The 14,198-nt window shown below is 36.0% G+C and overlaps 1 protein-coding gene across 1 annotated transcript in view; it reads right to left on the reverse strand.

Annotated features, from left to right (window-relative positions):
• Positions 1-9,617, reverse strand: part of LOC148942921 (kynureninase-like) — a 168,129-nt gene extending 158,512 nt beyond the window's left edge. The window contains exons 1-2 of the mRNA XM_089102125.1: positions 9,473-9,617; positions 3,308-3,458 (exon numbers count right to left, since the gene is read on the reverse strand). Of these exons, the coding sequence (XP_088958251.1) occupies positions 3,308-3,458; positions 9,473-9,529 (208 nt within the window). The 5' untranslated portion in view covers positions 9,530-9,617. The remainder of the gene's footprint in view (positions 1-3,307; positions 3,459-9,472) is intronic.
• Between the last annotated feature and the right edge of the window lie 4,581 nt (positions 9,618-14,198).

Raw genomic sequence — 14,198 nt, forward strand, 5'->3', positions numbered from 1 at the left:
ATCCTGCATTGACCCTGTCAGTCATCACTTTACAATAACATAATCAATAAGGTAGCTGTTTTACTATCATGCGAGTTAGATGACAACTAATGGTTTATTTTATGACCAAATGCCGCATTGTTTGTAACTAGATTGTTATACCTAAGAAAAAAAATACAGCAGTCTATAACCGTTGCTATTTTCCTTTCGTACACCAAGTTTACCCAGACTAGGATACCATCTATCCTTATTCCTATCAACTTAGAAATTAAAATCCTCTTATAAATATGCCGTACTTCTACCTGAGGTTCAATCAATTTGTTCCTGTAAATGTATATAAATTTCATTTGAATCACTAGTAACTACTACCTTCGTGAATTATTTCCACTGGGGAATATACCACTATGATTGCTACCCTGTACTTTTTAGACTTATCAAATAAATAAAAAACAAGTTTTTTTAACTGAAAGTAAGGAACGACGTTAAAACTTAAAACGAAAAGAAATTATTCGTTATATGAAAGGGGTTGTACCCTCCTTAACGCCTCGCTCTTTACGCTAAAGCTTTTTATTGTTTAAAAAAATAGAGTTGTGAGAAAGTCAAACTTTAACGTAAAGAGCAAGGCGTTAAGGAGGGAACAGCCCCTTTCATATAACGAATAATTTCTGTTCGTTTTAAGTTTTAACGTCGTTCCTTACTTTAATTTAAAAAAAAACTTTTTTTTTTTTATTTAATTTTTGAACGTTTTTGAATAAATGCAGGTTTTGATCTTGGCTCACCGTACATGAATAATTCAAACAAAATTTGCATATCAATTTACTTTTATTTGGTTAACTGGCTTTCTCGAAACTTGTTTAATTTTATTTACGAACGTTTTTATTAGTAATAAATATACATAACTTACGAAGTAACTTCCGTAACGAACTTCTATATTCATATATTTTAAATACGTATATTAGGGGGTTCGCCCCCTAGTCACTACCTTGCTCTTTAAGCTAAAGTTTGAATTTTGTTCCAATTCTTTAAAAATGACCGATTAATCACAATGGCCGTTAATTAGAATAAATAGCTCTTATGAAAGTACTAAAAAATCTTTGGCTTAAAGAGCGAGGTATTAACTAGGGGGTGAAAACCAATCATATACGTAATATTTTCTGTTAGTTTAAAGTTTTGATGTTGCTGCTGTTGCAGCTGAAAAACTTGTTTTTTTATATTTAATTTCTGATCTTTTTTTAAATAATGCTGGGAAGGCCGGCGTCCCCTTCATAGCAATGTCCTTTCCCCCATGAAAACTTCCTTCATGGAAAGATCCTCCCACATAAACCCTGACCAACCCCCCACTACCAGAAAAAATCTCCCCTACAAACGTCTGTATACTTCCCAATAACCAATACTATATGTTAACATTGGGTAAAGTTAATAACTTTCAGCCCTCCCCCCGGGAACTTCGGGACATTAAGTCACCCTAAAAGACATACTTATAATATTTTCGAACATGTTGAACAAAATGGCTATCTCAAAATTTTGATCCGGTACTTTGGGGAAAAAATGAGCGTGGGAGGGGGCCTAGTTGCCCTCTATTTTTTGGTCACTTAAAAAGGGCACTAGAACTTTTAATTTCCATTCCAATGAGCCCTCCCATGATATTCTAGGACCACGGGATCAATACGATCCGTACTGGGAAAAAAAAACAAATAAACACACATCCGTGATCTATCTTGTTACAAAAAATGTAAAATTCTACATTTTTATATATAGGAGCTTAAATCCTCTACAGTAACATTTTCTGATGCGTGGAATATGATGTTGTGATTTTCACTAAGGTTCTATTACTTTTAGGGGGTGTTTCCCCTTTTTTCGAAAATCAGTCAAATTTTCTCAGGCGCGTAACTTTTGATGGGTAGGACTAAACTTGATGCAACTCATATATTTGAAATCAACATTAAAATCTAATTCTTGTGATGTATCTATTTGTATCAAAATACCATTTTCTAGAGTTTCGGTTACCATTAAGCCGGGTCGCTCCTTACTTACAGTTCATTACCACGAACTATTTGATGACGAGCAACAAGAGTTTTTTCATTAATACTTTCCCAACCTAATCAAGGCTTAGAAGCTTCTCTATTCATCATGAGCCCTACTCTCTGCATAAGCACCCCACCCTTTCTATCTGAATAATTAAATTCTAGATTACCTTATTTCATATTCTTTACCCCTGGTAGATGAATTTCCAAAACTCTTAATAAGTTCAGTATAAAACGTTTGATTTCGGCAGTCAAAATTTCAATACAATAGGAGTTACAACATTCCAGTCTTCATATTATTAAATTCATTGAAATTATCACGGCCTCGAGAAAAGTAATGGATACCTCCCATTACAGGCCATAGACTAATAAGTCTCCACTATTTGTTCTGATTTTTCTTTTACTAATTCCAAATTCGGGTCAAATCACAATTTCGACAGTCTTGCCACATTGAACGGTGAAAATGAACAATCAAAAATAATTAGTAAAATTTCTCACCTTTCTTTGGTCGTAACAAATCTAAAATAAACAATATGTTTATTCCAAAGACGACTACACCTTAAAAGGAATGATGCACCTTCGTAACTCCTGCGGTACCATACATTCTTAGCTTTTCTTACTGATGCATCTTTTTAATTTGTGAATTACTGCTCCGAAAACTAGATAGCTGCATATGGAAGTCTTTTTAACTAAAAATTGAATTACAGATCTCCCCCAATTATTGAAGATATATGTGACTGCGTAACTATCTGATTGATTCTAAAAACCTACTGCGTTTCTAACAACCTTTTATTCTAACAACCTAACAACGCAATGTTTCTAACAATCAGAATGTATATATATATATATATATATATATATATATATATATATATATATATATATATATATATATATATATATATATATATATATATATATATATATATATATATATATATATATATATATATATATATATATATATATATATATATATATATATATATATACAGATACAGACAGTACATAAAGCATCGCCGGGGTACTCCCGATATATATATATAAAATATATATATATATATATATATATATATATATATATATATATATATATATATATATATATATATATATATATATATATATATATATATATATATATATATATATATATATATATATATATATATATATATATATATATATATATATAATAACAATAAAACGAACAAAAAAACTAGGTTCTTATTAAAAACAAGATCTGAATAATCCTCTATCTTCAGTAATTAAAAAAAAAAAATACTGAATAAATAAAATCTTACTACAGGGCAGATCCTTTATTAAAGGAATCTCAAATAGCTGTCGCAGGTGTCCAAGCTTATCCAAAGAATCTAAATGCTTTGCAAATTCTTGACTTTCTGCAGGATGTCCACTTTCTTTGGCGATTTTCAATAGTGCACTTTTAGGGGAATCCTAAAATTTAAAACTTATATTTTCATTTGATGCATACACAATGATAATAATATATTGTTATCATTATTTTACGCATTTTTATACACATATGATTATATACGTATCAGGGGCGGATCTAGAACAAAATCTCGGGGGAGGCCCAGTGTGACAAGGGCGCCAATGAGCACAATCTTGGGGGGGTGGGCAATGTGACAAAGGTGCCAATAATTGACCATATGGACAAATTTGTCGCAAAAAAGGGTAAAAAAGGAAAAAAACGGGATAAGACGGCGCCAGAAAAAATATTGGGGGGGGGGGGGGCGGGGGAGGGGCGGGATCCCCCCTCCCGCCCTCTGAATCTGCCAATGATAAGTATAATGATACATTATACCCAATATTATACATATATCATTATTATTTTAATATGCACAATGATTATAATATAACATAATATTATATATGATAGTAATGCACAATGATAATAATATTAGTAATATATTAATTCATCAAGATATATTACAGCTTCTTTTTTAAACGGGTATATTTCTTTGGCAATTCCGAACAGTTCATTCTTAGGGGAATCCTAAAATTCAAGTCTTTATATGTTCATTTGACAAATACATAAGGGTACTAACAAGTTCTAACCTAAAATATAGATGCATATTGATAGACTATTTAATTATAAAAATATTGCTGAGCTATTTTGGTTTTTACTATTTGTTTTGTTTACGTAAATGCCGCTAGAGCTTATAGAGTAACCGGAGTTCTAATTTGTTGTTTAAAAATAACAATACCACGTCGAAAATTAATGCCACCAGATTTCTTATCAGTTGAAATTCTCCTGGTTCTGAAATTTTAAATGATGTGTCTTCTTGGCCGGATATTTTAAGCAGATCTGCATAAAAAAAGGAACAGTTTGTTCAAAGAATCAATGCAATCCCTTTTCCTCCAAATATATTATCTCCTTGATACGTTCCCCTTCCACCACTACCAAAGTCTATATTTAGAATCACCCTTTCAGTTTTCGCTTTAAGTTTAATCTAGTTCCAACATTTCTGTGAAAATATGTTTTTCTGTACCTAATATATCCTTTATATGCCCTTTTCAAACCTTGGATGCTTGCAGGGGACTTCTTATCTATTTAAACATTTCATGACAGTTTTAAGTTAAAGCCCTTAGCAACTCCTGCGATGCTGCTCATACCCCATTTTGACCAAAAAAAAAACCGAATATATTATGTTTGGATTTAATCCAACATCTGTCCAAATTCCCTGAAAGTGTCAACTCAATACAATAACCTGCTTTGAGCCATTTTGGATATGCCATTTTGACAGCCTTGATGCACACAGGGTCTTTTGATTTAGTTCAACACTCCCCTCAACATTCTCTGAAAGTTTCAACTTATAAACCTTAGCCGCTCCTGAAATACTGCCGATACGTCATTTGGCAACCTAGATACAAAGTTCATCCCTCTTTCCTCACCATTCTAAGAAAACGCCTTTGGCTGTTTCTGAAATTTTGGTAATATACCTTTTTGTTAAACTGGATATGCACTCAATCTTTTGATTCAGTTAAACTTCTTCCTCAATTTTCAAAGAAAGTTTCAAGTTAGCGACTCCAGAAATGTTGCAGATATGCCCTTTTGGCAACTCGGATGCATATAGTCTCTTTTGATTTAGTTCAACATCTCCTCACAATAGCTTTGAAGGTTTCAGCTTCACATCTTTAGCCGTTCCCGAGCATATACATCCTTTTGACATTGTAGATGCACGTTAAGTCTTTAGATTTAGTTGACCCTTCCGCTGAACATTCCTTGAAAGTTTCAACATGATACTGTCAGCGGTTACTTTCGCAGAGACCCCACTATTTTGGAGATGGTCTAGGTAAAAGATCTTACCGGCAATTTCAGCATAAGGATGGTGTTCAAGTTTGGGAATTAGGAGCCCTTGCAGTTGTCCCTGCTGAAAACTGAAGGCTATTTTGGAATTGGCTAAGAGCTACCATACCATCCAATTAAATTGGCTAATAAGCTTGACAAGTGAGAAGAACCCCCCCCCCCCTCCTGCAAAAAAAGTTAGCTTAGACAAGACCCTCTGGCGCTGTCGACTTCGAAAAAGAGGCAAATCCAGAGAGAAGCTTGCGTTACAGTTTTAGTTTATACAGAAAACTTTAAATGGTAAGAAATTATCGTCTGTGGATTTTCAGCTAATGTCAATTCCTATAATATGAAATATTGTTTGAATGACGAAACTCAACCCCTACTCCAGCGTTCCTTGGACTAGGCTCTTTGAACCACACCAACTCTATGGGTGAAGGGAAATTTATTACATGGGGAACTGTCCGATAAAATGACGTGTCGTTCATAAATTATCTAAAATTACGCGGAAAGATGTACTTGATGGAAAAGGTTCCAGAGGTTCATCACTCTGAATATGCAATAGCAGATGTTAATAGGGATCGAGAATCCGGGTAGAAGGACTTAGTTTTTCTTATAAGGCCGGAGTCTGCTGTCTGAAAAACACACCGCGACATTCCCCACCCCCAAGCCTTTAGTTGTGTATACCTTCGAACAAGAGCATATAATTAAAGTAAGTACAAGCAGGCTGTACCCAGGATTAGCAAAGGCATAGCAGACCATACCCAGGATTTTTTCGGGGGGGGGGACTACTCAAATATTTTTTCGGGGGGAGGAGGTACATAAAAAACCTCAAAAAATGCATACAAAATTTGTTTATATCCAATTTTGTTACGTTTTTACGAGTCAGACAAACATTTCAGGGGTGGGGGGGGTTCAACCCCCCCAACCCCCCCCCCCCTTCTGGGTACGGCCTTGGGCATAGGAGTACTTATCTGTTAGATCTACAACACTCAAGTTCTTCATCTAAGTAGAAACGGTTTTTCTGACCATGTATGAAATTCATTTAGTTTGCGATCTATATTGATAGAGAATAGTGTCTGACCATGGATGTTAAAATGAAAATTTGGTTACGTTAGGTGAGTCAGGTTAGGTTAGTTTTCATAATTTTGTTGCTAAAGTATTATATTTTTATCATATTTTGGTATATTTCATTAGGATTGAGCGTCAGAGAAACCGGTTCTACTTAGATGAAGAACTCGAGTGTTGTAGCTATAGCAGATAAGTACTGTCTGGCATAGGTCGATAAGTAATTTAAACAAGAGAAATTAACTTTTATAACTACAATATAGGACACAGGCAAGGCCGTATCCAGAGGGGGGGTAGGGGGATTGAGCCCCCCCCCCCCACCCCCTCCCGAAATGTCTGAGAAAATTGCTTTTTTCAACACTTTGACCTCTTTATGAAACCCGCATATTTTAAGCTTACCAAATCACAAGGTCACTATAATTACCTGCTTAGCTTCAACTAGTTTTCGTTGAGTGAACAATTGAGTCAATTATTAGGATTATGCAGCATATTTTCTTCTTCAGATCATCCTTCTCTTTGCTGGTGCAATCCAATCTCAGGTCAGTTTGTATCTAACACTGAAACAATGAGGAAGCGACAAGCGGATAACGATTTATCTCGATACTTTCAAGGGAAAAGGCCCCCAATAGAAAGCGTGGATACCCGGCAACCAGAGCCAGAATGTGAATCTCAGAACAGGTACGTTAGGGTAAAAGACCAGTATCCAATTGAGAAAATTTATGTAAAACTAAAACCCTCACATCTTGTTACTGAAGAGGAATTGAGAAGAATTGTATATATCAATGAATAGCTAAGAATCTAAGCTATGCATTAATATAGTTATTACTAAAATTATTCTAGATTAAACACTTGAAAGTGGAAAGAAGATTCAAGCTGATATTGTTAAAAGGGTAAACGAAAGTGTGTGCTATTCGGTTTTAGCGGATGAAACATCTGACTTAAGAAACACAGAGCAGCTGTCCATTTGTGTTCGGTATGTTTCAAACAGAGCTTTGCGCAAAGATTTTCCTAGGTTTGTTCCCGTATCAGATTTAAACGGATAAGGTCTGGCCACCACAATATTAGAAACCTTGAAAAACCATGGCTTAGATTTGAGCAAGCTTGTAGGACAGGGATATGACGCAGCAGCTGCTATGAGTAGGCGCCTGAGAGGCACTCAAGTTTGGATTAGACAGCAGTATCCACGAGCAACTTATGTCTCCTGTGGACCACATACACTCGACCTGGCGATTGCTTCAGCTTACTCCATTTCAGTCATGAAAACTTGTTTTGGGACAATGTCTCTGATCTGTAAATTTTTTGGCTCATCCACCCCCAGGTACTCAAAGACAGAATTCGACAATGCTTGCCAGAATCTAGAAAATCTACTCTCATTGCCCTTTGTGAAACACGGTGGGTGGAGAGGCACGATGCTATTAACCGCCCTGTGGAGCTCTATAGGCCAATATTAGAAGCACTGGAAGAAATTCAAGAAGGAAACGCGAATGCTGAGACTTCCGCAAAGGCCCATCAGTTAGCAAGCTCAATGGAGCAAAGACAGTTCCTAACAAGTTTATTCGTAGCAAAAGAACTCTTTGGTCTTATGTTGCCACTGTGTAAAGTTCTTCAAGCTGTTGACTGTGACTTGGCGCTTGCATGCGACAACGTTGAAACTGTGGTGCAGACAGTTGTGGGCCTACGCGAAGACGCAGGTTCTTTGTTCGACTCGTTGTATTCAAAAACTGAAGATTTTGCCAGAGATCTGAAGATAGAATTGATTTTTCCAACAGTTGGTCGTCGTCGAAACGACCACTATGACATTGGTTCGCCGAAAGTAGCATACAGAGCTTCCACATACATTCCATTCATGGTCTACTTCATGTCATAACTCAAGGAGAGATTTACGGTGGATCGTACAACTTTGACAACTTTAAGCGGCTTCATACCTGCAAACTTAGACAAAAGAAACTAGTCTGACGTAGAAATCAATAAGAATACTGATATTTGCTCCGACCTTTTACCAGAGCCAGATGCCCTAAGTCACGAACTGAAATTGTGGGAAACGAAGTGGCAGGACGTTAACAACAAAGAAAGACCTGTCTCGGCTTTGGCTGCACTTAATACGTGCAATGCTGATTTCATTCCAAATATCAGCCGCCTTCTTACAATTGTAGCTACTTGGCCTGTTTCAACTGCTATACCGGAAAGACTTTCTCCACCTTGCAACGGCTTAAGACATGGCTACAAAATACAACAAGCGAAGAACGTTTGACAGGTCTAGTGTGATTGTCAGTGCACAGGGGTGTTGCAATTACACTAGTACGATTGTTGACATGTTCGGAACTAAAAAAACATATCGATTTGACTATAGTCCGTGAATTAATTTTGTAACTACTAAGTTTCATAACTTCAACATACAGTATTTTATGTTCCTATCTATTGTCTTCTTTTACCGTTAGACATGGATTAGGTCCAACCCGAGGAGCCCCCCCCCCCGCCATAATTTCCTGGATAGGGCCTTGGACACAGGTAAGCAGATATCAGGAAGTGTTGGTAGGTCCCTCGGTTATTAAAGGCAATTTCTATCCACTGTAAGTTTTTACCAGTAAACCTCAGCTTTCACTTATGTCAAAACGAGTATTATCTATTAATTAGATGCAAAGTAAAGAGACATATGTGCTAAGTACTACTGAACTTTAAGAATAAAGATGTGAATAATTGTCATGTTCCGAGAAGTAGCAAAACCAGAGGGAAGGGGTTCTTGAGGTCCATACACACTGAAAAGTCTCAGAAATTAGATGTAAACATTTAGTGTTTCATGAAAATACCTATGATAAAACTATAGAAATAAATTCCCTTATCAGTGGGATAGAGGTTAGCCAAGGTAGCTTTTACAGGATTTAGACGTTTTTACGCCCACAAAAGGTGATGGAACCCTACTAGAGTACAATCCTTGCTATAGAACTGCCTTAAATGGGACCCCTCCACCGACTCAGAAAATCACTGAGACCTCTTCGGAGAGAATTAGGGCTATAGGCCTTGAAGGTGAATTTGGTCAAATAAATTCCCCTAGAGAAGTAAAAACAGAGGCAAAATACGGTACTTAACAAACCTGATCTAAAACCGTGCCAATTCCATAGGACTTAAGATCTACACTGTCCATCATCATCAACCAATTATCACTAACGGCAAATGCAAAACATTGCAGCGTAATGCTGGCGCATAAAGATACTCTATTTGAAAGTCAAATCTGAAACACCTTTCTTGTTTAAATTCGGGTTTCATGTTAATTATTCTCTGGCAATAAGAGTAGTAGCATCAAGATTCTTTAACCTGTTTCAGAATCAGATTAACCATATTTAAATTAGTTGAAGGCTTTGTAGCTAAACGTAGCTACAAAGCTACGTTTATAATATATATATATATATATATATATATATATATATATATATATATATATATATATATATATATATATATATATATATATATATATATATATATATATATATATATATATATATATATGTATATGTATATGTACTAGTCCAGAATCCGACAAACACGCGAGAAGTGAAGTTTCGTTAATGCTAATATAATAAAACAAAATAAGATGAAAATATTATAGTTTAGAAACAAATTTGGGCTACATATTTGCCCATTAGGGGGGGAGAAGGGGGGTTGTAAAACATACCATATATTCAATACGTAACCTAACCCAACCTAGGTACCTTTATTCCCCCTAAACCCGAAAAAACTAAAGTTTAAATATAGTTCCCGGAGTGAGAAAACCTTTGTTTTAATGCGTCTAGGCATTACCCGGTAAATGTCTATCTGATCTTCAATACAATTGTCGCATGCTTATCGGATTCTAGACAAGTACCTATTAATATATTCATATGGTTCCATTGTAACTGAACCCCAAACAACTGAACCACCGCACAGCTGAACTATCGTGCAACTGAACAACCGTGCAATTGAACCACCATGCAACTGAACCACCATGTAACTGAACCCACGTGCAACTGAACCCTCGTGCTACTGAACCCTCATGCAACTGAACCCCCTTTAACTGAACCCTTGTGCAACTCACCTCCGTGCAACTCAACCCCATTTAACTAAACCCCCTTGTAACTGAACCACCATGTCACTGAACCACCGGGCAACTGAACCACCGTGCAACTGAACAACCGTGTAACTGAACAACCGTGCAAGTGAACCACCATGCAACTGAACCACCGTGCAACTGAACCCCTGTGTAACTGAACCCTCGTGCAACACAACCACCGTACTTACATTGGGTAAGACACAAGTTTACATGTTCAACCTTTCATGTTCAATCTTTACATGTTCAACCTTGTTGGAATTGTTTGCTTTTTTAAGTCTTTATATAAATTACTGTCAAGATGATTTATAAAAATGCTTTGTTTTGTTGTCACAAAAACAAAGAAAATCGGACGTCATAAACTATTAAATCCATATTTATTTCTCTTTTTTACGTCTGTTAATGGGGTTCCCTTCACCCTGTCACTTTCTACGGGTCAAAGCATTTACCCCTCTCCCGCATGGAAAATTTTCCCTCGTCCACCCACGGAAACCCCTCACCTGCAAAATACCTCTCTCGCGGAAATTATCGTTTTCAAAATTTAAAAATCTTCTTTCAGTTGTGTTATTTTTTAGTTATTTTAGTTATTATATTTTAGTAATTTTGTGTTATTTTTTTAGTGGAAAAGAGGAATTTATGTGTAAATCTTCCCCCCCCCCTCCCCCCGTGCAAATACTTTCTTCTCATGAAAAAACCTTCAGAAAACCCCCACGCCAAAAAATTCCGTATGTTTCCCAATGACAAATACTATCTGTAAGCAATAGACAAATCAAAAAACTTGAAAAGGAACTGAAACTTCTGCAATAGGGTTATCTGATTGTTTTGTAGCTAAGAAGAGAGGGGGGTGCCTCAGAGGGTGTATTTTGATGCCGAAACATCTCAGCTCTCATTGAGCCTTCAAATAAATACAGAATTAGCTCTAAGGGAGAGACGACAGGAGGATGGAGATAGAAATTGTTTGATAATCCTCAGGCATTTCTAGTCTTTTTCTATAAGCCGAAATTAATTGGAGACTAACCAACCGCAAGAAGTATTTTCGTCTGGGGGGGGGGATTTCCACGTATAAGTATTTTGTGGAGGGGGGATTTTCCATGAGGTGTTATTTTCTAAGGGGTATTTTCCTCCAGGGATGTTTTTCCCGGGGGAGGGGGTGGGGCAAACAGCACCTCTCACCGTCTACATACCGTAATTTTTTTTTTACCACTTTGCTTATTTTGTTGTTTTCATTTTTTGATATTTTCTACGCTCGTAGTTGGTTATCGTTTGGTTTGAAAAATGTTAATTAGCTGCTTAGGTGGAGCCAACACAAAAGCTTCTTTCTCTTTGTGTTTGGAAACTTTTAGTTTAATTTTTTTTTTCTTAGATGAATCAGTCCTTTCCTGAACGTTGGGTAATAAAATCTTTACTGAAAATATCGGAACTTTGAGAATTTAGGTAACAAAAAAGTCGCTTTTGGTTGGGCTTTCTTTAAATTAATTAAAAATATTCTTTCGAAAAATAATTTTTAAAAGAAAAGTAAAGAGCCACATTAAACCAAAGACTAGCATAAATAAATTCCTATAATCATTCAAACCCGAAATGATCAGAAATTACTACAAAAAAAGAAACCCAAAACGAACAGAAGTTAAAACAAACAATCATATAAAACATGGGGGTTTTGGGGAAAACAAAAAAAAGGGCTATAGAGTTACATGCTGAACCCCAGTTCTAACAAGCCCTCATTTAACTCATGCCTCCTTTAACCCAACCATCATTTAAATCAAATCCTGAACCTAAGTCAAGGCCTAAAAATAAGTTTGAACTAAGGCTGATTAAAAGTTCAAAATCTATTTATCGCTTTATTTGCGGTTTCTAACTTGTGTTACTCATCAGTGTAGCCCCTAAACCTGACAGATTATTGCAAAATTATTATAATCAAGACCAAATGTTCGTTGGTGAAGAAAAAAAAAACTACAATAATAAAAATAAACAAGCTTGCTTATTTTCATGTAATTAAACGTCTAAAATATAACAAAAATCGCAAATTTTGAAGAAATGGAGCTTCTGTGCTTCGATTGCCTTTTTCCTTCTCTGAAAGGTTTCAATCATTATCCTGGCTGAAGAAATTCTGTAGTTGAATTTCCTTCGTTTTTCGCTCAAGCTGCTGCCAGGAAAGGGTCTCATTTTGTAATATTTTAAAGGAGAAGCTTCACCTCCAAGCAAGAAGTGGAAAACTCCACATTTGACCCTGTAAGATTTTTCTTACTAAAAACCTTCATAATGCCATTAATTTTTCCTCTATAAAACTCAGTCTTGTAGAAAATACATCCATCCCATACGCGGCCATAGGCATTAACCGCAATATAGATAAATCTGTAGTTTGGATCACACACAACAAGCCAAACATGGCTAAAGTGGTTCTATAGTAATAGAACGCAGGGCCAGACTTATATGGTGACTGGATTCGTAGTATGCTTTTGAGCTTCCACACAATTTAGGCACATGGCATTTAGACTGGAACAGAGCTGCTATCATTTTCAAATCTTCATCATTTGAATACGTACAGTACTCTGAGGATAAATATTAATAAATAGTTTCCAGATTATCATTAATATACCATACATAAGAAATGCTCAGGAGAAAGTCACAGTGCAAAGATATCTTTGACATCTCAGTTAGGCAACGTAAAGTTAGGACAAGTTTCACTCCTGAGGAAGTAGATTTGCGGAAACATGTCTTTTTTTATTTATGGTTTCCCCACATTCAACAAATTATCATATTTTGTTCGCGTGAACTGAGCAGAGTTGAAGAACTTTTTTTCGTCATCTTTTGCCAACAATTTACTAACCGGAATTAGATGACCCGTGAAACCTCTGCGGTTTTTAAAGAAAGTGTGGACCTCTGGCCGGACTAATAAACGTTATTTCATATTTTGGAAAGCCGTGATAATTCTTGCTTCGGGCAAAAATGATGGTTTTCGCTAGTAATTGAGCTAGAGTCCACACCGGGTGAATTGAAGTGAAGTTGTATAGCCTATGTTGGAGAAGACTATCTGAATATCTGCTGCCAAGCTATCGTTCTATAAAGCCATGTTTCTGCTTTTGATTGGATAGCTCCGTTCTAGCAGACAAGCAGGTAAGCAAAGTTGGACTAAAATCGAAAAGTGCTTAAGATGAGTGATAGTTACTATGTGCGATAGTAGCTTTCCTTCTTTCTAAGTACTGACATTAGAAAGTTGGCCCGCGGCAAGAAAATTCACTTTCAAAACAAGACAGACTGATATTTTTTAGCCCTGATCAACAGTCCTTGATCAGTTGATCAAAGTATATGACAGTTCTTTTCGTACAAAAATGTGTTCATGCAAAACATCATTTGAAATTTTGAGGGGTTCATAACTTCAGTGTTGTGGAGCAAATTAGTTAATAGGCGTGGTTCAAGTTTTAAGACAAGGGAGGAACTTTAAGCTTTGGAGTAGAATTACAATCAAACTTAAACTTTGTAAGTTTCCGTTCAATTTATAAATCTACATTTATTTTCCAGTGAGGCACAAATAGCATACTGAGAAAAAAACATAGAAATGATTCCTGGATCACCGAGAATCAAATTAGGTGTAATGTGTCTAAATTTGCGAAAGGAAGGAGAAGGATGCAACGGGCCCTACTTTCTATTTGTAATTGCACAAATTTGTAACATACTTCAATAATTTTCTACCCTTCTGTCTGGGACTAATGCTGCGCACATCACACCTTTTCTG

This window comes from Artemia sp. Qi Xiang Cuo, chromosome 16 (assembly GCF_049724085.1).
Source record: "Artemia sp. Qi Xiang Cuo chromosome 16, ASM4972408v1, whole genome shotgun sequence".
NCBI lineage: Eukaryota > Metazoa > Arthropoda > Branchiopoda > Anostraca > Artemiidae > Artemia > Artemia sp. Qi Xiang Cuo.